This window comes from Falco punctatus (genome assembly GCF_963210335.1).
Source record: "Falco punctatus genome assembly, chromosome: 4".
NCBI classification, from domain to species: Eukaryota; Metazoa; Chordata; class Aves; order Falconiformes; family Falconidae; genus Falco; species Falco punctatus.
In genome coordinates, this window is record NC_137583.1 from 27,298,045 (window position 1) to 27,321,254 (window position 23,210).

At 45.0% G+C, this 23,210-nt stretch overlaps 1 protein-coding gene and 1 long non-coding RNA gene across 3 annotated transcripts in view; one reads left to right on the forward strand and one right to left on the reverse strand.

Moving 5' to 3' along the window:
* LMF1 (lipase maturation factor 1) overlaps positions 1–23,210 on the reverse strand; it is a 207,561-nt gene that overhangs the window by 181,429 nt on the left and 2,922 nt on the right. Inside the window, exons 2-3 of one of the 2 annotated variants that reach the window (XM_080386556.1) lie at positions 15,276–15,585; positions 743–753 (exon numbers count right to left, since the gene is read on the reverse strand). In XM_080386556.1, the coding sequence (XP_080242682.1) occupies positions 743–753; positions 15,276–15,585 (321 nt within the window). Of the gene's footprint in view, positions 1–742; positions 754–15,275; positions 15,586–23,210 lie in introns of those variants that run through there. The other variant, XM_080386557.1, reaches the window with a different exon arrangement.
* The window catches only part of LOC308063536, a 673,278-nt gene that overhangs the window by 150,701 nt on the left and 499,367 nt on the right, over positions 1–23,210 (forward strand). The gene's annotated exons all lie outside the window — the stretch shown is intronic.

Here is a 23,210-nt window from a genome sequence, read left to right on the forward strand (position 1 = left end):
ACGACACAGCATCCTTCTCCACCCACCCATCCAACAGCATGAGCACCTGGCTGAAGGGATGAGAAGACATGACCAAATAGTCTGCTTTAAGACATCATGACATGGTAGCACTTCCCAGAAAATCAGAAGTACACTACCAGTTTTCCTAATATTCCCACAGTGAGGAACATTTTCTACCAGGATTTCCAACTTGCCATTTAGACTCTGCCTGTGGGTTGCGGTACTTAATGCTGAAAAAAACCCCAACCTGTGCAAAGCATGAATCAACATTCCAGACCCCCAAGGGAGTAATAGCTGCACCTCAAACCAGCGGAAAAGCAGATGATATGAGTAAGAGGCTCTTGACATTCATACAAATCACCAGTGGAAAAGGAACTGGAATTTGGGAGGAACCAGTTCACTCCCAGGGGATGTCCTTCAGCCCTTGCTTCACTTGGTTGCCTCAGCCTTATTTAACGACTTATCCTTAATGTCACCCTCCAAATGATGCTGTTGGTACTTACACCACCCTTCCATCAAGTCTCCTTCAATCCTGATTTACAGAAATTAAACGAGTTTTCCTTTCCTTAAAGGCATACGAGCGGAAGGAAATTCAGTGAAGGCAGAGAATGGAGACAATCAAATCTTAAACATTTGACAGAGAAAGATAGAGAAAACAAGCTAGAGTAATGCAAAAGCTACATACCCACAAATGCATCAATAAATTACTACTGCAGATTTTTTCTCTTTTTTATTCACTTACCAAAGGAATACCTGCAAAACAAAATGAAGAAAAAGCAAAAAAATTAAAATCTCAGTTGATAATTGCAGGAACTTATGTCTCATATTAGTTTTATTTCAAACTTTACACATTTTGAGTTTCAAAACATACCTGTCAAGGAGTACGGAAACATGCCTGAACCATGTAACATGCAACTCAAAGGTACTAAATGGTAAATTGCTGCTACCTGGAAATGCAAGAGCAGCAAACTCCCTCATTTCTGGGCAAATTAAGCTGTTATTTAGCACTTCAAGCAATTGGCCACCCTTCATTCAATAAAGATGCTAAAGCAGCACACCCAGAAGAGACAGCACAGTCCCAATCACAGCAGATACTGGGCTTCACAAAGAGCTGCTCCCCACCATCCCTCTGGCTTGAGAAACTCCTCTGAGCGAGCGATCTAAATGATAGCACAGCTTAAGCAGGTTCCGCTGCAAAATTACTCATTTATGGTTTCCAAAGCATGGTAAATACTTCCCAGGCAGAAGGCAACAACTGAACTTATTAAAAACACAAAGCTTAACGCGTACTTCTGCGCTGACAAAACCCACACTGTCAAAAAGCGAAGTTACTTCTCGGTGACAAACTATTCATTGGGGTTTTTTCCCCCTTTTGAGCACAGAGAAGTTTGCCCCCATGCCGTCTGCCATCTCAGGGCTGTGCACTAACGCTCATCCACCCTCAGCATCTCAGGAAAAGAGATACTCACTTACTATATCATTTTCATGTGAATTTTTGCCACAATCTGGTGCATCATTTAACTTGCTTCTTTAACTGGTCTTACTGAAATTACCTTTAGCCTTAGCTACAATACAGTGATTTTCTCTAAGAGTATCAGTTCCGATTAGAAGTAAAACCCAAAGGTTAACAAGTTTTAAGACTCTGTTCTCCAACAGACAGCTTGTGTTTACTCCCATTATGGCTTCATTCACAAATTAGGGCTTTATTATTTGTATCTGCAGCATATTGTATTACACTAACAAAACAAACAAAAAAAATCAGAACTCCAAAACAAAAAAATGCCCTAGGCTTTTAAAAGTTTTCAGAAAGATTTGCTCCTACTGAAAATGTGCTGAATAGGTGTGCAAATTTCATATTCATACACATGCAGTTCAAATAGTTCTAAAATCCATCAATCTAAATATTTTACCACATATTTAACAACAATTTCATCCAGGGCTACTGACGTATAGAGACCAATAACTTTAAAATGCACAATAAGTTTTAACTTTCTTAATAAAAGTGGCTCTTTATAAAGATATCTGTCATTACGGGCAACCTAACTTTGCTATTCTCCACCACAGTTGTGGTGCAGTTAAACACAAACTTGTAGGAATTATTCTTATTTCTTGGCAGAAGTTAAGAACCCCCCGAGGTTCATTTAAAACACACACACACACAGACACACACAAAATGAGGAATTAATAAAATATTGTATTCTTCTGAACCACATTAAGTCTTCTGACGTGTGTCTGTTGCTGATTACATCAATCTAGGCCCCATAACTTGTCATGTGATGACAGGCAAACACTTGTGAATTTATTTCTCTGAAGAAGCCTGTGATACAAATGCCAAGGAAACCAAACCAAATGGCCCACTCCAAATACATAAAAGCAGCAGGGCTTCTTGAAGGGATTTTTTTTTTTTTTTTAATAGGTACAAACAGGCAGGTACCCAATTCCCGCAGACTTCAGGTTGACGTTTGGAACCCAATTACCATTTTCCTTTTCAAGGTCCTCTTCCTTGCTTATACAGAGTAAACAGAAGTGTTTGTAAATTTATTTTTTTTCCTACTGCCTGCCTTGGCACGTGAAACACTACCAACAGATAACGACAAGTAAAAACATGGATTTGATTCTGCAGGTTTAGGGTTTTTTGGCAAATTTCAACAGAATAACTTTTGATCTGCACATTGTCAAAACCAGAAATTTTGAAGATTCAAAGTATATTCCATTCAGATTTTCTAAATCAAATTAAAATGTGATGTCACTTCTGTTTTCTGGTTGAAGAAACAAAGTAATTAGCCGTGACTTGTCATCAGAGGCAAACTTCACATCACAGTCTTTACAAAGACTGTAAATATCAGCTGGGAATCATAAACATCATCAGATACTTGCGTTAAATTGTTTTCACCACATTGTCACGCTGACTAATTCTAGCTCAAGTATATTCCTCGAAAGCAAAATTCGATAGCAAAACACAGTTTAAACTACATTAAATGACATCACTCCTGAAGAAAACACTTCCCGCTGTCAGTGCCCGTGGTGGAGGCAGCATGAAGCTGAGCTGGGGCCGAAGATACAGCTCTGCAAGAGCTCCCCACATCTCCGAACTGTGCGCGGGCACCACTCTGCAAACCAACAGGGAGCTCCCAAACCAACGCAGCAAAAAACACCGCCTCTTCTGTATAACAGCTTTTTTTTTTCCTGTGTGCAAATGCGAAATGATTGTTTCTATTTGCTCAAGGAGGAGGAAAAGCAGATTGGCCAGACTTGCCCAACAAATTCATATTCCTTCTCTGCTCACCTACCCCATAGCTACACAGATTATTTAATGCAACAGTTGTCTGGGACAGGGACTCCTCTTGTAAATCTGTAAAAAACAACAAAATTCTAAATAGTCTATTAAGAAATAGTACTAGAACATAGACAGGAACTGTTATCTTTACATCTATTGATGCTTACTAGGAAAACACATCTGTATTTATAATCTAAAAGGAGAAAAAAACCCAGTCCTACCCACCACTCACACCCCAGCAGTGCCAAACACCGTAAGGCCCTTCTAACAAAACTGATTTCCACAAGCAGGGTAATTCCCTGCTTCACCCCTAATCTGCAGATGGTGTTAACAGCTCCTCTCACTGTTCTCCATGGAGAACATCCTCTATGGAAAGTGAACCCAGATGTCACCTTCCATCTCCATTATGAATCTCTCTCAATCTCCCAGCTGTGTAACTTAGGATGGGGGGAAAGGTATTTGGGTAGTACAGATACATTTTCTATTCCCCACCAGGATGTGGCTCCAAAATCTGCTGTAACAAGGTTTCCACAGCAGCACCTCTCTGCAATGGAAACCAGGTAGAAGCTCTACGGTGAGGTATCCCTTCCCTGTGAAGGATGGAAATGTGACATTAACTGGTCTTCCCTCCGGCACACAGCCAGGAAGCAGGGGACCACCTCCCCACGAGATGGTAGCAGCCTCAGACCAGAGCGCACAATCAAATGGACACACAACTGGCAGAGCAAAGAGCTTCCTTCCAAAATTTCAGTAACAGGGAAAGCTGGATAAGCTGCCTGATGTAAATCCAGGCATGGTATGAGGGGAGAACAAAAGGGCTAAATCATGGAAGTACAGCAAACGTGGAAAATCCACCTGCCCCAAGACAGGTCTGACTGTGAGAATCACCGCTGACAGATGCCTGTCTAAGCAGTAACAGACTCCACCTTCCTCTCCAGGTATTCAGCCCAGTGTTCCTCCGTGCGTACGTTTAGAAGGCTTTTCCTTATGTCTAACCTGTGTTTTCCTCTCCACCACGTAAACCAACAGCTCCTTGTCCTAGCCACGTGGAGACAGCAAATACAGAGAACAGAAGAGAGGGTGGAAACTAGCTGCTTTCACGCACTTGAAGATCTTCGTCTCCTTTCCCTGCTTTCCTTTCTCTCAATTAATCAAATTCAGCTCCTTCAGCTTTTCACTACCACTTTCTTCCCCACCACCGAGGCTTGTGCGTCTTCTCTGCCTGGCATGGGGCTGTAGCCACTTCCAGTGCAACGTGACAAAGACACAAGATGCTGGCTGACACCTCCCCAGCTCCGAGAGGTGGAAAACCTCATTCACTGCTGCCTTGCACACGACGGTCCTAAAAGTTAGTGGTTTACGTGCCTGAAAGCTTGTTTGGTGAGCCACAACATATCAACTAAATTAAAGCTGTGAACATTTAGGACAAACAAACATCTTTTCAACGTATATATACATACAGTACCTGGCACCTGGGGATCTATTTCCTCCACACACTGCCTCAAAACAAAGCAGCCAGTTGGCAAACATCACTTGCAAGAGACCAAGAGTCCATCAAAATGAGATGACAGAATTAGTCTAGTGCACCATTAATTTCAGAACATCATTAACGTAAAAGCGTGGGGGTAAGAAACATTTTTGACAGCTGGTTTCAGTTGCTGCCAAGCCTTTAGTATTGCACAGCGGTTGTGGGGGGGAGGAAATAAGCTAGAATGGTAGTAAATGAAACCACTCGTCTGGTTTCTGGATTCACTTTATTGTGGTCACAGATCTCTAAAAACTGGGATTCTGTGCTCTGTAATTACAACGTCCACAATTTAAATGGAAGGAGCAGGGATAACAAAACAAAAAAAGTGTGCTTGAGGATAAGGCTTACTCCACAGTTTGCACATGGTGCTGGGAAAGGTGCCTGAGCAGAGCTGGAGCCAAGCAGTGGACAAGGAATGGGACGGCCGCCCTCCTGGAGCAACGCCGGGCGCTCACACCCATGTCCCGTCCTGCACAGCCGCAACGCGGTCGGGCACCGCACCATGGCTCTGCCCGCAGCCGAGCAAGCGGCAGCTCCCAGGCAGCAAGCCATCGAAGCACCACTTTATTTTCCCCTTGCAAGGCAGGGAACCAAGCTTGGTTAAAAGACCAAATTTGAATCACCCAGCTAAGCCCCAGCACTCACCAACTGTTCTGTCCATGCTCATTTCCAAAGCTAAAAATCATTACAAACCCTGGCTTATGCAACTGCAGAATTCGCAAAACTCAAGTGAAGTCTGCTTTGGTGAAATCCTTCCAGTGCCAAACCCAGATGGTGAAATAGCAGCCTCAGTAACCCTGCTCTGAGCTGCTCCTTAAGCTGGCTGCTGAGAACGGCAGCAGCAGCAGGGAGGCGACGGCAGCAGCACCGCAGCTCCCCTGCCCCGCTTTGCCCCACCGCAGCCCAGCAGGAGCCACGCCAGGCTGCCCGACCTGCTGCAACCGCTGCATTTCCCTCGGAGAAACAAACTTGAAAAGCATGCACACTGCAAGTGGAAACAGACACTGATGAAAACAAAGGGGTCAGCATCAGCTTGGAGACATTCAAGCTCTAGAACAAGAGGTCAGTCCCACTACAGCATTTCGGCAGGCGGGCATGCACAGCAAGGCAGCCCAAAGCGAGTACTGCAATCCCGCTTTTTCAGGACCAGCAGCAGAAAGGTTTTCTATTTCTGCTGCCAGCATGCTGGCAGGTAAAATTCCAGGAAAATGGCACTGCAGTAATTCCATTCCTTGATTTATTTTTTTAAAATACATTAATTGCATGAATTAATCTCTCTCCAAAGGCTGGCTCCTCACTGCCAACTACTTTGCAGACTCAGTGCGATTCTCCATGAAATGAAGAGGTCTGCAGCAAGGCTGCGGGTTTCAGTGAGAGCACAATCACTTCCTCTCCCCTAAGTGCATAAAGACATGCGTTACCCTAATGCAAGTTTCCACGTACTTTCTACCCCAGACTCTTTGCCCAAGAGAGCCCGCTTATTTTTGCAGTCACTTGCCCCCCCTTCTCCAGGACAGAGCTGCTGTTCACCCAGACAGACCTGGAACATTTCTCCAGTAACACGGCTCAGCCCTGCAAACAACTCTGGTTGTGCAGTAAGCCCAGCCCGGAGATGAGCCGGCACACCACTGGTAGCAAACACTGTTCTCAAGAATAAATTTGGGGATTAAGACCCTTAGGGAAGTTAGTAAACACAGATCCCACCACGGCTTGGACCGTTCCCTAAGCCCTGATTGCTTTTCAGCTCTACCAATCACTGTATTAACGTTCTTTCCAACCACAGCTGCTTGAGAAGTTAGATGAGTTCAATAAAATGAACATGTGCTGCACCAGACTGGGTGCATGAAGCTATTTGGCAAGTTACAGTTTAAAAACAAACAAAACAAAAAAATCATGAAAAAGCCATTATTCTTTCTTTTCCTAAATCTTTCAGCTGTGGAATCAATACCCAAGTCTACATGCTGGCTACAGCTGGCAATTAGATGTGCCAGATAATAAGCAATTAAAAAAATATTTGTCTTTGTCTCTGGCAAAGCCCTGTGGTACATCAGCCATTGTGTAGCCACGGCACCAACCACATCATCTTCTGATAATTCCTTTGCTCTTATTTGCTTATTGGCTGTGATCTGCAGAAATGATTGGAAGGTAGAGACTGACTGTGCTCAGGAAAAGGTGTGGTGTTCCTCACCTGTATACACAGCTCCCTGTGCAACGGCTTTACCCATATCCCATTCCAGTTGCCACTGACGTTTTAACATGGTGTTCCCGTGAAACCAAATTAGGGGAAGCAGGAAGGAGGTGAAAGAATATCGCTACGTGCCTTCTGCTGATGTTTGCTGTGCTATCAAAGCATTATGCTCTACGACGTTAGGTCATTTTGTCAGGCTTTCTGCAAAGTAGCAGACACACCCCAATGCCTTTCTGTGCTTTCCTGATACTATGTACGGTTACCAGTCCCGATATTTAGACAGAATTGATTACTGGGATTAATGTGATAAAAGGTTATGAACCAGGAGTCAGAGGGCAATTCCACAGTGCATATTTAACAGATGGAACATGTGCTGGGGCAGGAGGAGTGCTGGCCAGCAATGCGATGGTCATGGGAGCAGCAGCCAGCATCCTAACACCCACTGCGGTATGGACGTAATGCTACAGCCCCTGCACACACCTTAAGGGGACCCTCGGCACAATGCTGATTTCTACTGTAGACAAAGACATCACCTCTCCCACATATGGTGAATTAATTTTTATAGGCCTCTGGATATCTTACAGCAGATTAAAAACAAAAAAATCCTCCAAAGATGCTACTGTTAAGTAAGGCAAAGCCAGTAATTACAGTAAGTCAAAACAACACATGCCAGCAGCCAATGTAGAACATTTAAATTCCTCTTTAACTTCCCTCTTTTAAAACCTATTTACGTTTCTACAAGCATTCACATTATTCAGATGACACTAATCTCAGCGGCATTACTTGCTACAATCAATAGCCCCAGCAGTAATGCCGACATCTCCGTGCTGCAGCTGCTCAAGAAACCCCCGCACACCATTTTACCAAAGCCCCTTCTCCTGTTTTTGGTATCGCGTTTCAATGGCAAGTTAGACTTGCCGTGGGTCAGTTCTTCTCCAGGAATGTATTCACAGAAGCAGGCAACAACCAGAGCCAGGGCATCCTGAGACGCCACCGAAGCATCCCTTGGCAGCCCTTACAGCTTTGGGGAGCTCTTCTTCTACCACCAGCTCACACAGATCTTCTGAAACGTACAACATAGCTGGACCTGGCTTCTTCAATCAGGTTCATCTCTGCCTGCCTTTTCAGACCCCTCCACACTTACAGTCTAATGCATGGTTTTTGGAGCAGATGGGGCAGGAGCACACTCAAGGCTCCCTGGGCATCTTACAAGAAATTGTGTTCTTTGCTTCTATTTGCCCCTTTTAAAAAATCAGCCTAAATTAATGGCATACCACCCACTGCCACCTGCATTTAACTCAACTGCCTCAACCAAGACAAATAACCTCACACTGCAGAGCACATTTACAGGTCTCGGGGGCTAGGGAAGGCCAGCCAGCTATAGCATCACCCTCCTCCTTCCCAGCCATGCCAGGCGAGTAGATGGCAAGGGGCTGGCCCCTCTCAAGGGCTGCTGCTAAACCAAAAGCCAGCCTAGGGCAGGGAAGGGAAACCTTACACATGCTGCAGGGGGAAATGCTAAATTATTCATTTCTGACATCAGCGATGATTAAATTTTAATCTCTCAAACAAAAATATGGTTCTCATTAGCCTCATTAGTTCCCAGTTGTACTGCAAGGCAACAGTGTCACATGGTATTAATCTTTGTTTTCATTAATATGTCATATCAACTGCTCACGGCTGCTCACAGCATTCTTTGAAACCGATATGCTCTCTCTCTTCTATGCAAGTAGGAAGTGCCAAAAAGCAGCTTCCTCGACAGGAAGGATGACCCCCTGAGATCCTTCAACTTTTGGTTTACGTTTCTAGAGATAATCTTTTCTTTCTGGGGAAAGAGGGAGGGCAGTTCAGAGTAAAAGGGATGCAAGGCTGCAATCCACAATAACAAAGAAATTCCTGAGGTTTATTGCCAAGGCCAGGGCCAGATAAAGGAATAAGATATTCTAAGTTTTCTTGTTGTTGTTGTCATTGGGATATTTTGGAGAGCTAGAAAAATAAAGCCAGGTTGCAAAAAGGGTTCTCAGTAAGTGGGTTATTTGCAAAGCCCCTAGCAAACTTCAAATGACTCCAATTTAGCATACGCAACAAGTTAATGCAATTCATCTACAAGTCTAGATACTATTTTTTAAAATACACAAAATTGTACACTGGATTCAGGCACAGCATTAATTTTTGCTTGTGCTTCAAACTTTAATATCTGTAAAGCTGATATCAATTAAGTCTCACAATCCCTCAGCACAAGGTTGTATTACTTCCAGACAGGCAGATAAAGCAAGATACAGACTGACGGAAAGACCTTGCCAAGGTCACACAGTTAAGCCCAACACATCCATTCCTGCCCACACCATGAGGTCTCTCAGAACTTCCCAAGCAAACCAAGCATACTGATGAAACCCCAGGCACACAAGTTCCTATTGCCTACATGCACAGCTCCTGGTCTTTCAGAGCTTGCTTGGAGGCAGTCAAAAAGGTCTTTTTGACAAAAAGGCCATGCTACTTAATAAAACATGCATTAGCTCAAATGCACCTGTGTGGATACATTAATTCACCCTTGATCTGTCTCTGGTCTGCTGGAAGCTCAAAGGGTGATTCTTCCATCTGTATGTTGTGCGTCAGACTAGGGCTCTCCTTGTCATAAAATTACTATCTCTGGAAGTGCTGTGCCCTCGTCATAAGAGGGTCACAAACCAGTACACTTGAAAATGGGAATGATGTTTTGCCAAATCTAGCCACAATTCACACACTGGCTGTTTTACAAGCTGGAATAAGAAACTGAGAAGAGATCTGTCTCTAACCTTTACCAAATAGGATGACACTAGACAAAACCCCCAGGTGCTTTAGACTGAAAAATCAAAGCTGTAGAATATAAGAGGAAAGAAAGTAGGGAAGAAGTCCATTTAATGGCTACTAATGCCCTCCTGGAGAGTGAAAACACAGCCCTGAGCATCTGATCAGCCCCTCAGCATTTAACGGACTTCAGCCTGAACCAGTCACCAGTTCATCCACTAGCACACAGAAGACTGTGATTAAAGTCCTGCATAGGTCAAATAGTTTTTAATGAGACATATAAGGCACAAAACCTCCATGACATACAAGTCTTTCTTCGTTCTCTGTTGTAAATGATCTTCTGAGGACAATAATGTAATTGCAATCAAATTAAATGCCTCAGAGACATGCTTTCATGCCCTGCAGCATACCTGTCCCTCCAATAAGTCCTTAATACTAAAGTTAAAAGCTATTAATAATGTTCAATCAGCTAAATATGAAAAACCACCAAGCATTTGGGGCAAGAAAGACAGAGGTACATCCTCCCCTCTGTGTTCTAGAAAAGCACTGCAGCATCTCCAACTTTTTGGAAACCACCTGGACACACAGGCTTCGAAGGGCACACAAGCACAGCTCAGACGGCACTCGCCCCCAGTCCCCGGGGCTGTACGGTGGTAAAGTACTGTTCAGTTTCATATGCCTTGCAGAAAAAAAGGTGTGCTGCTTAGTCTTATTTTACCCTAAATACCTGTTAGCAGTAGCCCCACCAATGTTTTCCACAAGGGAAGAACACACTGAAAAGAACATTGTAGCCACTTCATGCTATAACATTTTATTTATTGGCTTGTTTAACCTATTCCCTTGAGCTCCTGTAACTCTACCAGAATCTTAGCCATGACAGAAAAAAAGGCAATAGGATTTAAAAAAACCACAATTCCAGCTTTTGTATCAAGCGCCTTACAAACTGTACTCTCTAACAGTGGGCAATATGCTTTGTAAAATGAAACAACATAATAACCAAGGGAAAGGAAGAGTTTTCAGTTGACATTTGAAAATGCCAGGGGGGGTGGTTCAGTGAGGAAACAACAGAAGAAGAAACAGGAGATCAGTGGCAGAGTAGTTTAAAAGTTTGTTTATATAAGAAAATGTAATAGCTCTCCGGAGACACCTTACTGTGGGATAAAAGTGATTTTATTCCAGAATTACAAATTCACTTTAGAAGTGCATTAGTTATTCTAGTACAGAAATGATTTAACTTCTGCCGGAATGCCTCTCCCGGAGAGCTTGTCCTAACAAAGGGCCCCTACTGCCAATGGTCCATTGCTGCAGACGTACGTCCCAGCAGAAACCATAGGGAATAAAACCACAAATGGAGGTTTCATGAGGTCACCTGCAACAAGTATTTTTACTTTTAAACAAAGGGGCAGCTTTCCCCATTCTTATTTAAATGCACGACAATCCATTATATTAATATTCAGAAGGGAGGAAGTGGGGAGGAAGGCAAAGCCATTTGTGCGGGACTTGTGGAGCTGCGCTGTTCTTCCAATGACCGAGCCTAGACAAGCAGGATTTGCAGTCTGCAAAATGGATGCTAAAGTATGAGGAACTCCCACAAAATCTTTTTAAGCATCTTTAGCTTCATTAAATAGCTTTCATTATACTCAAGTTGGGACTACCTTTTACTATTTCACTGAAATCAGCCATAGCCTGCAAAAATTACAAGAAAAATCAAGGTTAAAAGTTAATGTCATGATTAAGTGTTCACCCAGCCGACGGGCGAGACATTAAACATTCTTTTGCACTGGCAGATTTTTAGATTCTTGACAGTCTCCTCCTACTTCAAGAGAAAAAGTTCAAAATGGAAGAGGAGGGGTGGAAATCCAGTATTTTCAGACAGACACACTGAGCTTTTGATGCAAGTGTGGCACAATAATATGCGGGCCCCATGACCAAGAGAACGTGTCCAGGTTTGGTCTGAGCAGACCCTGAGTACCACAACTCTTTTGGGAACAGAGTGCTCAGAATTACAAAAGCTCCCTGGTACATTCCACTTTCAAATTCAACAAAGGCAACCTTGGCACCGCATTTCACAGGTACCAAAATCAAGATGTTTTTCTGTGAAAGCTAGCCTAGTTTTGAGAACCACCAAAGTGCATCTTATTTCAGACAGCTCACCTGCTCTTTGGCAGAGCCAAGAGGAACTGGCAAAGTCAAGAATTCGGGGCCAGGACAAACATCCTGGCCCCAGTTCTCAGGATTTTAGGTTACCGAAGTAATCCCTTATCCCGCAAAATCCATTACAAACAGCTCACATCAGCCTGTTCCAGGAGCAGCTTTCTTAAGGGTTGTAACACCCTCAAAGACCTTCAGCTGGTCCCTTGCCGAGCTGTCACAGCAGGCTCAGCTGTCCCCAGGCACAGTGTGGAGTGTCCCCTAGCTCACAGGTGGAGGCTGGCAGTACCAGGGCAGGCAGGCGACATGTCCTGCCCTTCAAAGGAGACAGTTTGCTCTTCTAAAGCTTCCTCTGACTCTGAGCCCAAGCCAGCTGGACAGCAGTTGAAAGACTCGCTCCTTCAGCAGCACCCACTATCTGGAGTCTCCAGCCCAAAACAAATAGAAACATTTAAAATTAAAATAGAAAAAGAAAAGGCGATAAAAGGAATAAATTGTTCCTCAGTGGCCTAAAGAAGAGAGCTCTATTCCTCCTTATCACTCCGTATCTTCCTTGAACTGGCTTCCCAGGCAACTACTGCAAAGGATTTTGCTGGATCAGGTCAGGCCGTGGGTCCGTGCCCGGCCCAGCCGTGCCAGCTCGCAGGAGTCTGTGCCTGCCGGCTGAAGAGGAGCTTTGAGAAAGGCTGTACAGTAACGACAAAACAATGCAGCCACAGGAGGAATTTATTCCTCATTTCAGATGCCTTTTTGCTGAGCTATCTTGGTAACTCTGATGAGTGATGCCTGACAACACTGTCCTTTCCCCCTTTATAAGATCATCTGTGGTCTTCAACAGATGCTTTGGAGAAGAATCAGAACTCATCCAAACCTCTCAATCTGCCCAAATCTGAGAGTAAGACAAAGTTAACGAACCATCTAACCCCACCTACAAACCAGCATGTAAAGGGAGCTTTAAAGCCAGCCTTAGTTTTAAGGACAATGCTGCCACCCATCCACCCACCATCAACAGCAGAATTCATGAGACTTCTGGTACTCTCAGCTCATCCCTCGTACCACCACCATTCCCTGGAGAATGGTGAGAAATGAGTTAATCCCCTCCCTTGCTTTTTCCCTGTTTACTTGCAGTGTCACACTGTACGCACATTGAATGTCACACTGTATGCACAATAATAATACAGTATGACCACCCAGTGACCCATTTCAGAGGATCTAATGAAAAATGCAGCCACAGCTGAATGAACTGTACTGCTGCGTTGCTTTGATTCTCTTCCCCCACCCCTTTACAAGAAGGACCTAATTTCCTGTTTAATATATTTGATGCCACAATGGAGGAGAAATGAAGTTGAGGCAATGCCTCCTATCCCCCCCTCTTTTCTCTCTTACCCCTTCTGCAGAAGAACCTGACCCATTCCTTTGGTGTGTTATTGCTGTGTGCCAGGAGTCACCTGTCTGTGCCAGAGTAAATTTTAAACTACTAGCAGAGTAGGAAAAAACACAGCCTTATCTCAAGTATCAAGAGTCAATTCCTTTCAACCACAGCATCCACAAAAGGCAAACTCTGGGCTCTGCTTGCATTCCTGCTGGCCAGCTCATTGCCTTCTGAGCTGCAAAGAGACCCAACACTTGGCCGTGAGCTTCTAACCCTGCTCAGGAAGAGGCGTTTGGACATGGTCTGCTTGGACACTGGTGGTGGCTTGGTGCAGCCGTGGAAGAAGGCTCCCCTCCCTCTGCCTGGCCCTTTGCTTCTCCCTTGAAGACTTGAAAGATGACAGAGCAGCCAGTCAGAGCTCAACGGGCACAACCGGATTTCTTCTGGCAAAACCTCAAGAGTTCTGCAGACCGTCACCCCTCCAGCACCAGCAGAGAAGACATCACACCTCTGCCTTCAGTCTGTCCGTACCAGGAATAGCAACTGGGAGCAGAGGACCAGCACAGAACATGACACAGAGAACACATTTCCAGCTAGCTCTCTTTAAAATCAAAACTGTAACAACATTGTAGCACCACTATAGCACCAGCACACTGAACACTCCAGAGTGCCCTGTGGGCACTAACGAAGACAGTCTGCCATGCTAATGTCTTGGTGCACTACTCCAGGAGCAAGCCAGATGAAACCTTCAGCCCCAAGAGTCACTGCAGGTCCAGCTTTCAGCTACAAAACCTCCAGAGCTTGAGGGGGAGGTTGTTAGGGTTCCATCCCACCCACCCCCTGCCCCAAAGAGAAACACAAACAGAAGGAAGTCCAGGAACACATCCAGATTTTGCTGCTACAATGACACAAGCTCCTGTATCTCTGGAAGTGAGAGCAGGACTATGCTTGAATTCTTGCCCTGTAACATAAAACATCTAGAAAAATAGATGAGCGATTTTGGAATAACTTGGGAACTGGCAATGGAAAACTATCCACCAAGTTATTTTTAAAATTTTGTGGCTTTGTTTCATAGCCTTAAGTTCATGCTGAGTTAAGAACTCAGAGAATAGAGCTTTTCAGAAAACTAAAGCTGTTATCCTTCACCCACTTACATACCATCTGGAGTAGGATAGGAATGAATGGGACTGGACAAGATGCAAGTCTGCCCAAGTGCATGCAAATCCTTAAAATTAAATTCACTGAGCCCATCTATGGGGAAGCTGTCCTTGTCATGTGTCGTAGAGCCAGAAGATTTGGGAAGAATATCCCAGTGACACAGCTTATCATGTTCATAGCTTGGGCACCTCTTCATGGTATAGCCTTTTACCTCCCCAAAGTTACCACACCATCTCGGCTACAGGAAGAGAGGTACTTGAAGAGGTGAACTAATGAAATTTGGGGTTCTAAGGGCCCATCCTCTTTTAACCAATGTGTTTGGGGCCCTAACACGTGTGAGGACCACCTAAAGCCTTTCCTTTTGCATCACAGCTTTTCCCTGCAGCAAGGCAATATGCAGTCACTACTTTTCCTTTATTTTTTCCCCACCGGTTTCATGTACTTATCTTGAGTGTTTCAGCTCTCTTCTGGATAGAACTGAAAATTGAGAAACTATCTCAAAGGTAATTATTAGGGGGATTCCCTTGCGACAGCCATGAGGGAAAGTACTCCACAGCAGGGACCGTGTGTAGCATGGCATGTTATGCAGCCAATTTGCCTCTCAGAGAGGACAAAAGAAATCAGGGCAGATATACCAGGTAAAAGAGAGAGCTGGGGCATGCCCATACTTCATTTCTGCCAAATGCTTTCCTTCTCACATTCTTACATCGCTCCTTACCAGAGTACCAACCTCAAATGGTGACAGAAAGTCAATGTGTACAATGAACAGCAAGAGATTACAGAGAAAAACAAAATAGGAAGATTGTTAACCTACCAGATCTGTCCAACATTGACCAACGAGAGGTAGAGAACCCACAGGGCAGACATGAGGACCATGTTTGCACATCCAGTTATCAATACAAAGGCTGAAGTTGCCAGGCCAAAGAGGGAGAGGTAGTCCAAGGTGCTGTCCATGTCTGACCAATCCAGAAACCAGATGATTGTTGGCGCATAGCTCAGAGCATCCAGGTTTATCTTCCCTTTGAAATACTTTTTGACATTCTGCAGGTACAGTTTACAAGGGAGCAGCCCCTTCTCCCCTATTAGCTGCTTGTTTTGATGATACGCCACCAGGAATGCCACAACTAGAGGAAAACAAGGAGAGGGGAAACAGTATTAGAAATCATCCAGGCAGAAGTTACGTATTTTGAGTTCAGAGTTACAGAAGTATATTCATGCCTCAGAAAGGAATTTATTCACAAGCCCTCATCTTCATTAAAATACAACACAGTCATTTCTATTAACCATGATGCAGAAGGCAGAGGAATTCTATAAATACGGTCTCTGCCGTCACACCAGGAAATGGCACAGAGTCTGTTTTAAGATAATTTTCTCCTCAACAGCTGTAAGGGACATGCCACTTGCTTCAGGCACACTCAACAATGCACTTCTGGGAAAAGCTCCCTGTAACAGAGAGCCCTGACCCAACGCTGAAACAGAAGGCGCAGCCCAGCTCTGCCAGACTCTGCGTGACCCTAGGTTAGTCACATCAGCTATTCATCTCCTAATGCAGATGAGGAAAACAGCTTAATTGCACTGCGGAGCACAAGGGAAAGTAACACATTAATTTCAAGGCTTTCGGACAGAATATCCTTTCTACAAAAAGCATTTGGAAAGGGGACACCAGGAAGCCCTCAGCTCCCGCACAGATACCGTGGAGCACGGCCGAAGCAGCCAGAAGAGCACATACAACTGCCTTCAGCTCTGCAGCAGCAAAGACACAGTTGTACTTTCTGACCCTTGGTATTTCAGTTTCACAAAATATTTTGCAGTGTCAATAGACTACAGCTCCAGCATGGATTTTGTTATTGATGGTGATTTACAATGTCTGCTGCTCCCAGTATAAATAACCCACACAGACTGACAGCAAACTGTGCCTGCAAGGTTACGCTTTGGCTTCATTTTCACATAAACACTATCTGTGCGTCTATCAAGCACTGGAAGTTTATCCATATATTGAAAACACTTAATATTTCAAAATATTGATAACAAGACAGCTAACTCACACACTACTAAAGAGGCATTCAAAGGACACCTGAATTCTTTTGGCAGCGTGATGGTTAACGGTTATCCACTGCAACTGCAAAAGACAGCAGTTATGCTATGAGTTGGCCTTCTCGATCCTCTCACATCCTGGTATGTTGGAAATATAAAGTCTTAATATTTTCCTGTCCTCTAAATTGCTACTTTTTATATGCCACTATAGCTCTCTCATTTATAGTGTCTATGCTCTTACACTGGACAATCTTAGAACAGCCAGATGCTTTTTTTAACAGCACATAAGCAATTTAATTACAGATTACAGACCTAGAATTTGATGTTCTACAGAGAAAGTTGGTCAGTTTCTAGGGATTATCTCATATTTTAGGAATCTCCTCCAGTTACCAGTTTGCAGTTTGTAACTGCAGTAATCTCCTTTTCTCAGAAAAAAAAAATTATGAAGGCCAACATTTCCTGATTAGGCTCCATCCCTTTTGCTCCCAGCAGCTAACTTACCCATCTTTCAAACATTATCCAAACACCAGCCACGTCACACACAGCAACACCAGAGGTCTTGCAAAAGGCCAGTTTGTTTCCCCCCAATCCTCCCTGGTTAATGATCAAATCTGTTTCCTTCCTTATCTGAATACTGTCATTCTGCAAACAAGAATTCTGGTGTTCATCTGGTTGGTGTCTCTCACTGGGAATGCTGGTGGAAAGTCTGTGTGAAACTATACCCCAGTTCAGGCCCGGATTCCCATTTCTTTGAAGTTTGACTAGCAATCAAATGTCTGCAGCCCCAGGGAATAGAAATAAATGTCCCATTCCCCCCAGACACATACAAAGGTCTCCAGTGGATTTCAGTTAATCCACTTAACACTTACTCCATCTCTTTGCACACGCTGTGTATTTTGCTCTTATTTGAAAAACCACTAAACCTCACAATCCAACGCGAATCGGAGGTCACTGGGAGGGGTTCCCATTGATTTCAACAGACCCTGAATCACAGCACTAACACAATAAAGTTGGGGGTTTAATTGGCTGCATCTCTTCCCATTTGTCTTTTGTACAGCGAAGGATTTTACAAACTAATAAAAGACATGCAGAATATTTACTCAGTTATGGATGGGGGAGGGAGGGGACAAGAGAAAAACTGATCACAACACTAAAGAATCAGTTTTGGACTGCAAATTAAGTGTTTTATATTTTAGAGTAGTCATATTTTTCTACCAACGCTTGGTTCAGCACAACTGTGTAATCAGAAAGCCTGACACGTGAAACTGGCAGAAATATAATGCTTGGGAGCCTCAGACAACTTAATATCTTCATTTTTGGTTTAAAAAAACCCCGAAAAACAAAAAAACAACTCTGCCTTAAAACTCCATGGCTTGATTTCCCTTGATTAGCACTGCAATTTGCTGCACAGTTTTCCAAAAGTGCTAATCAAATTCACCTCTAAATGCTATAGAAATTGCTGCCCCAACCCGTAACTGCTAAGCAGGTTTTTTTTTTTTCTAAAAAAATCTAAATTAGACCCCTGCACAGTATGCAAGATAAACAAGGAAAGGGTAAATTAGGAGAAACAAACTATAGCAATTGCAGAAAAGTACACATTGTATGTACAAAATACTGCACAGCCTTTTTAAGTCTGAAAGCAGCAAGGACTGCATTATAGGCTGGCATGAACTGAACATCTAAAGATTTCCCAGTTTGGGCTCCAAAGTGGTTTTCTCCCGGAACATCAATCTCTCACAAGACGCTGCACTGCTGATACCATTTCACAACTAAATCCCACCGGCAACAGCCCTGCTTTATGAAGAACTCATCTAACCCAAACAAATCCTGACCGTTTCACCTAGGTTTGGATCCAGCACCCTCTCAGGCCATGGGGGCCAGTCCAAGCGCTGGTGATCGCTCGCTCACACTGGGCAGCCTTCCCGGGATGTGCTGCTCCATCCTGGACCCAGCTCCCCCTCCTGGACACTGCCCAAGCTGAGCTGCCGTCTCCACCATGCCATGCTCCCTCTCCACTCACCTCCAGCATCTTTTGGAGCACCTTTGAAGGGCACATCCCTAAGGCAGCACCCACTTCTCAGGCCCCCCCCACCAAATCATCCTGATCTACCCTCCCAAGGCACCAGCTAAGCCTTCAGGAAGCTTCACCCTGTAGGCAGCAGTTCCTGTGTATCAGAAACTAAAGACAGATTCTGCAAAGGATTTCAGCAACACAGGAGATGCACAGATTCAGGGGAAAAAAAAGGGAAGTTATTTATCAGCTTGTCATTGCTTCCTCTCCCTGAACCCCTCTCAAGAAACGGTATCCTTAAATTGACTGTAACACAGACCCTGCTCCCTCCTCCACGAACCTTCCCTTTGACCTTTGCTTAGTTTGATGGGGGGAGACCTTTTTGCCCCCCAAAGCCTGTGTTTTTCTTCCTCTTCCTTAACCCCTATTCTGAAACCTGGCTCCCTTTGGCCTTGTATTTGGGGTTTTTCCACTCTACATCTTCCCACTCCCTCCAGGTAAACATGGTCAAACAAGTTTGCTTCCACCTCGGGCACTGGCTGGCATGCTCGCTGCACTGCCAGAGCATGGGGCAAGTTTAACAGCTCCTCTTGTTTGTCCTGTACCTTCCTCCTGGCAAGACAGTGGCAAAGCAGTTCCATTACATGAACCAGTTAGTAAGTCAGCCTATGCTGGGGGGAGCCAACCTACACAGCATGCTTCATTCAACCATGCCACGGGGCCCAAGGCACGGATGGAGTCTGCCCAAGCAATGGCACTGCATCTGCCTTAGCCTCTCCAAATGCTCTGTAAAGCTGTGCCCTTGGGTGTCCGCAAGGCTCATGCCAGCCCAGAGTTGTTCCTATCTCTGGCAGAAAAGAGAGAAGGGTCTTACCCACAGGGATGCTGAAATGGCAAAAGAGAGTCTGAGTGGGCAACCACTGGGCACTGCTGTTAGCCAGGCAAGTGGGCAGAGTCTCTGCCACCAACTGAGCTGCACGACTCTACATCCTGCTCAGAAGTTGCCTTCCTCCTCAGCAAACCTGACTCTGGGATTTGCAAACTTTGGGCAATGCATTCATCAGCATCTCCTGTCAGTTCAGGATTTATTTTTCCACCAAGAACAGCAAACACTTGCATTCCTGCGCACCAAGCAACTTGCCCCCACCAGCTCCTGAGTTACCTCCAGCTCAGGCACGCACTGCACTGAGGAGTCCACAGCAGATTCCCCCAGGATGGAGTGAGATGATGCAGGGCCTGATCCGGAGTCACCCTCTCCTTCCAGCCCCCTTAAGCAGGCCAGACCCCACAGAATGACTCTCACTTTCTGCCACCAACTTACCAAATGAGAACATAACTGAGAAAGGCACTTTTTCAGAGTTCAGAATATGCTTTGCTGAGCAGGACGCAGAAGCCGATGTTTGCCTGCAGCTATCCTTTCCAGCATTGCAGATGGAATGATGCGAGGCCACAGCTGGGCTCCTAACCCTGGGACATGCCCTGCAGCTCCCTGCACAGCTCTGCACACCTCCAAGTCTCCAGACCCAGCATAAAACCCCATCACTCTGTCCGTCACCCCTGCGACTGCCTGGACTTTTTTGAAGTTCTTCTTGAATTTGGGTGTTTTCAGCCCCTGCCAGTCTCCCCTGCTCCACCTGAAGCACTCTGCCATTCTTCAGACTATTTGCTCCTTTGTGGATTGAAAAAACTGAGCCTCCTGTGACTCCGGTGCTCCCTCCCACTCAGGAGGCAGACGGAGCCTTTGACAGCTCACATGGGAGCATGCTCCTCTACCTGCTGCGAGCTGATCTTTACATAAGTAAGACATGTAAATTGTCATCAACTGCTAATAGACCTTCACTACTTATTCTCACCTCAGAAGGTGCTTTACTGTACTTTTCCATTAACTTCCCCCCCCTCCACCTTCTTCCCCTCCCAGCCTCCTCTCTCCTCCCAAACTGAACGCGTTCCTTGTTCAAACCCACATGCTACCAATAAACACAACCCAAGCGTGCAACACAAGAGTCACCCATCTGAAATTATTTGGTCTATCCATATTGCCCTGTCACCCCAGCTCCTTTCCCTTGGTCCAGGCTCAGCCTGTCATGGTAGGAGAATGAGAGAATCCCATTCTTCATGCTCTGTAAAGATTTAAAGACGTGAAATCCAAAACTTTCCGGTCATATGGCTTTCTCTCTCCCCCCATTAAAAGAAGTCTTAACTTTTACTTAAAGCCCAAACCACAAGAAGAAATGAACCAAGAGCAAAGAGCTTTGCATGAAAACCAAACTACATTTTGCACACACACAAAAATTCTGCCTGGAGCTATATATCAAGTGCACCTTTGACCCAACACGGCGTTCAAAAAGGCCCTATGTTGGATGCTGGCAAGCTGAGGCTGTACTACTGAAAAGAAGAAGGGGGAGAATATTCATGGTATTTTCATTATTATCAGAGAAATGAATCAACTAAGTTTTCAATTGATAAATTCCCCTGCAAAGTTTTGCAACACAGAAGAAACAACACCATGGCACTGAGCAAAGAGCCAAGGTGAAACCAAGCACCCCCTTTTCATCGTGCAACCTTACAGCCACAAATAAACACACAACAAAGCAGTCTGTTCTTACCACTTTTTTGTTTTACTGCCATCCACAGCAAAGCTCAAGAGTTTGGGGTTGTTGCTTTGGGGGCTTTTTAAGTGCTTATCTCCCCATTGCCTCTTTGTTTGAAATAACATGAAAGCAAATAGAAAGGCTGGGCTGTGGCACTGCTGAAAAGCTTCCCTGTAGGACCCAGGTTGTTCAAAAGCACACCAGTGGGCAGTTCAGCCTGCAGCTGGAGGATGACCTGAGATCCCTCTGCTCTGGACATGCAGCAAACTGGGAGATAAGATTCCTCCTCGGTTCTTTTACCATTTCCCTTAAACTATCACTGCTTGCTATGAATTTATCTTCCCACAGTGAAAGTGCTTTGTTCGGGACCAAACGCAGTTCTGTCTCACTTACACGGCTCTTTCGTGCAGAGTTAACCGGAGGGCAAGTAGCTTACTAAGAGGACACAGTGCTAAAGTACTGCTGTTGCTGTACAGCCTTGCTAACAAGCACTGCGCTGAAATAAAACCTTTCAGTGCAGAAAAAGCATCAGAAGATGTACTATAATCCTGACTAGGCAAGCTGAAAGCTACCAGGAGCCTTCTAATGTAACTGAGGAAAAAGAAAGGGGAAAGCAGGGGAGATGGCAGAGAGAAAGAGAGGAGGAAGGACACCAGGGAGAGGCAGAAACCTACAGGAAGCCAAACCCCCCCCAAGAAGGCTTTAGATTTCAGAATTAGGAAGAAGTAGCATGAACCTCCCGTAGCTCTAGCTCTGGGAAAGAAAATACTACTACTATTAAACAATACATAAGGAGAAGGAAGATAAACTGGATTTAAATAATAGCTTTTATTTCAAAGCACTCTACAGAGCCTGGCTGAAATTTGGAAGGGTGGTATCTAATTACTTAAACTTTTACATCTGGAATCTGATGATAGTAATCATCTGAAAAGGACACTTAACTGTGATTTAGAAGGAGGGTGAAGGGAGCAAATAAAGCACATTTGCTGTCAAGAGCTTTGGGACCAGCTATTTACCTGTAACACCACTTCCAACAAGACCTTCTGCGTTGACAAAATGTTAATCCCTGCCATAAAGAACAAATACACAGCGCCAGACCAGGACAGAAAACCTTCAAATCTCAAAACTGCATTTCTCCAAACCTTCCTGCCCCTTGAATTATTGTTTAGAGACTGCAGGGAGCCACTGAGGTACAGGCTGAAATGGTGGAAGCCTGTGAGACAAGTCTCTTCAAGTGGAACACCAGTAGCTTATGAAGATGCCTCCACAGAAACAGAGAGAGGGGTGTGGGCAGCAGAGCACAGGATAAGACCTGCACGAGTGTTCCCTTCCTCAGTGTTCAGGGTTGGATCCTGTGTTACTTCACACTACCCTCCTCTAGAAGGGTTTTACCACTTGGTCTGCTCACACTTACTTGGTCAAACAGAGAATGAGGTCCCAGATCCGAAAATGTCTCTGAGGGCTGTCGCTTATAAGAATATAAGCGTCACAGAATCTACAAGTGCACAGTGCTAGCTACTATTAAAACCCGAATTGCGCAGACAGGTGTTTCATTTACCTGAGTGCTCAGCTGGGAGGGCCCCACTGGCACAGCCCTGCTGCAAAGAGCAAACCTCACTGAGTATTTTCAGCTTGGCACTTTCCCCTTCCCTCCCATTCCTGCCAGCAGCTGGTGGGTTTGGTCACTGACCTCTACAAATCATCCCACCCTTTCCCACCTTCCCATCTCTAACCTGCCTCTCAGACAACAGCTGCTTTGCCAGGGACTTCCCAGGCTCTGGCTGCTTCTGGAAACCCCCTTCAAAAAACAGAACAGGAGAGCTGTTACAACCAAAGGGGGTGGGGGGAAGGGAGGGCACACAGGACACTTCACACCTGCCTTGCTCTGCCTGCTGTCCTTCTGCCAGAGAAGATCCAAAGGGAAAGCATCTCCCCAGCTCACCTCAGGCAATGAAACAGTCACTCAAGTGGAGCAGGGGGCAGGAAGGAGGTGACAGGGCCCCAGATCATGCTTAGTGAGTCTGCCCCCCACCTCAGCATCACTGTACACCCTAAATCCATGCTTCTCTCCATCCCATCCACAGGGTCCTTTACTCTCCCACCCCTCCCTTTC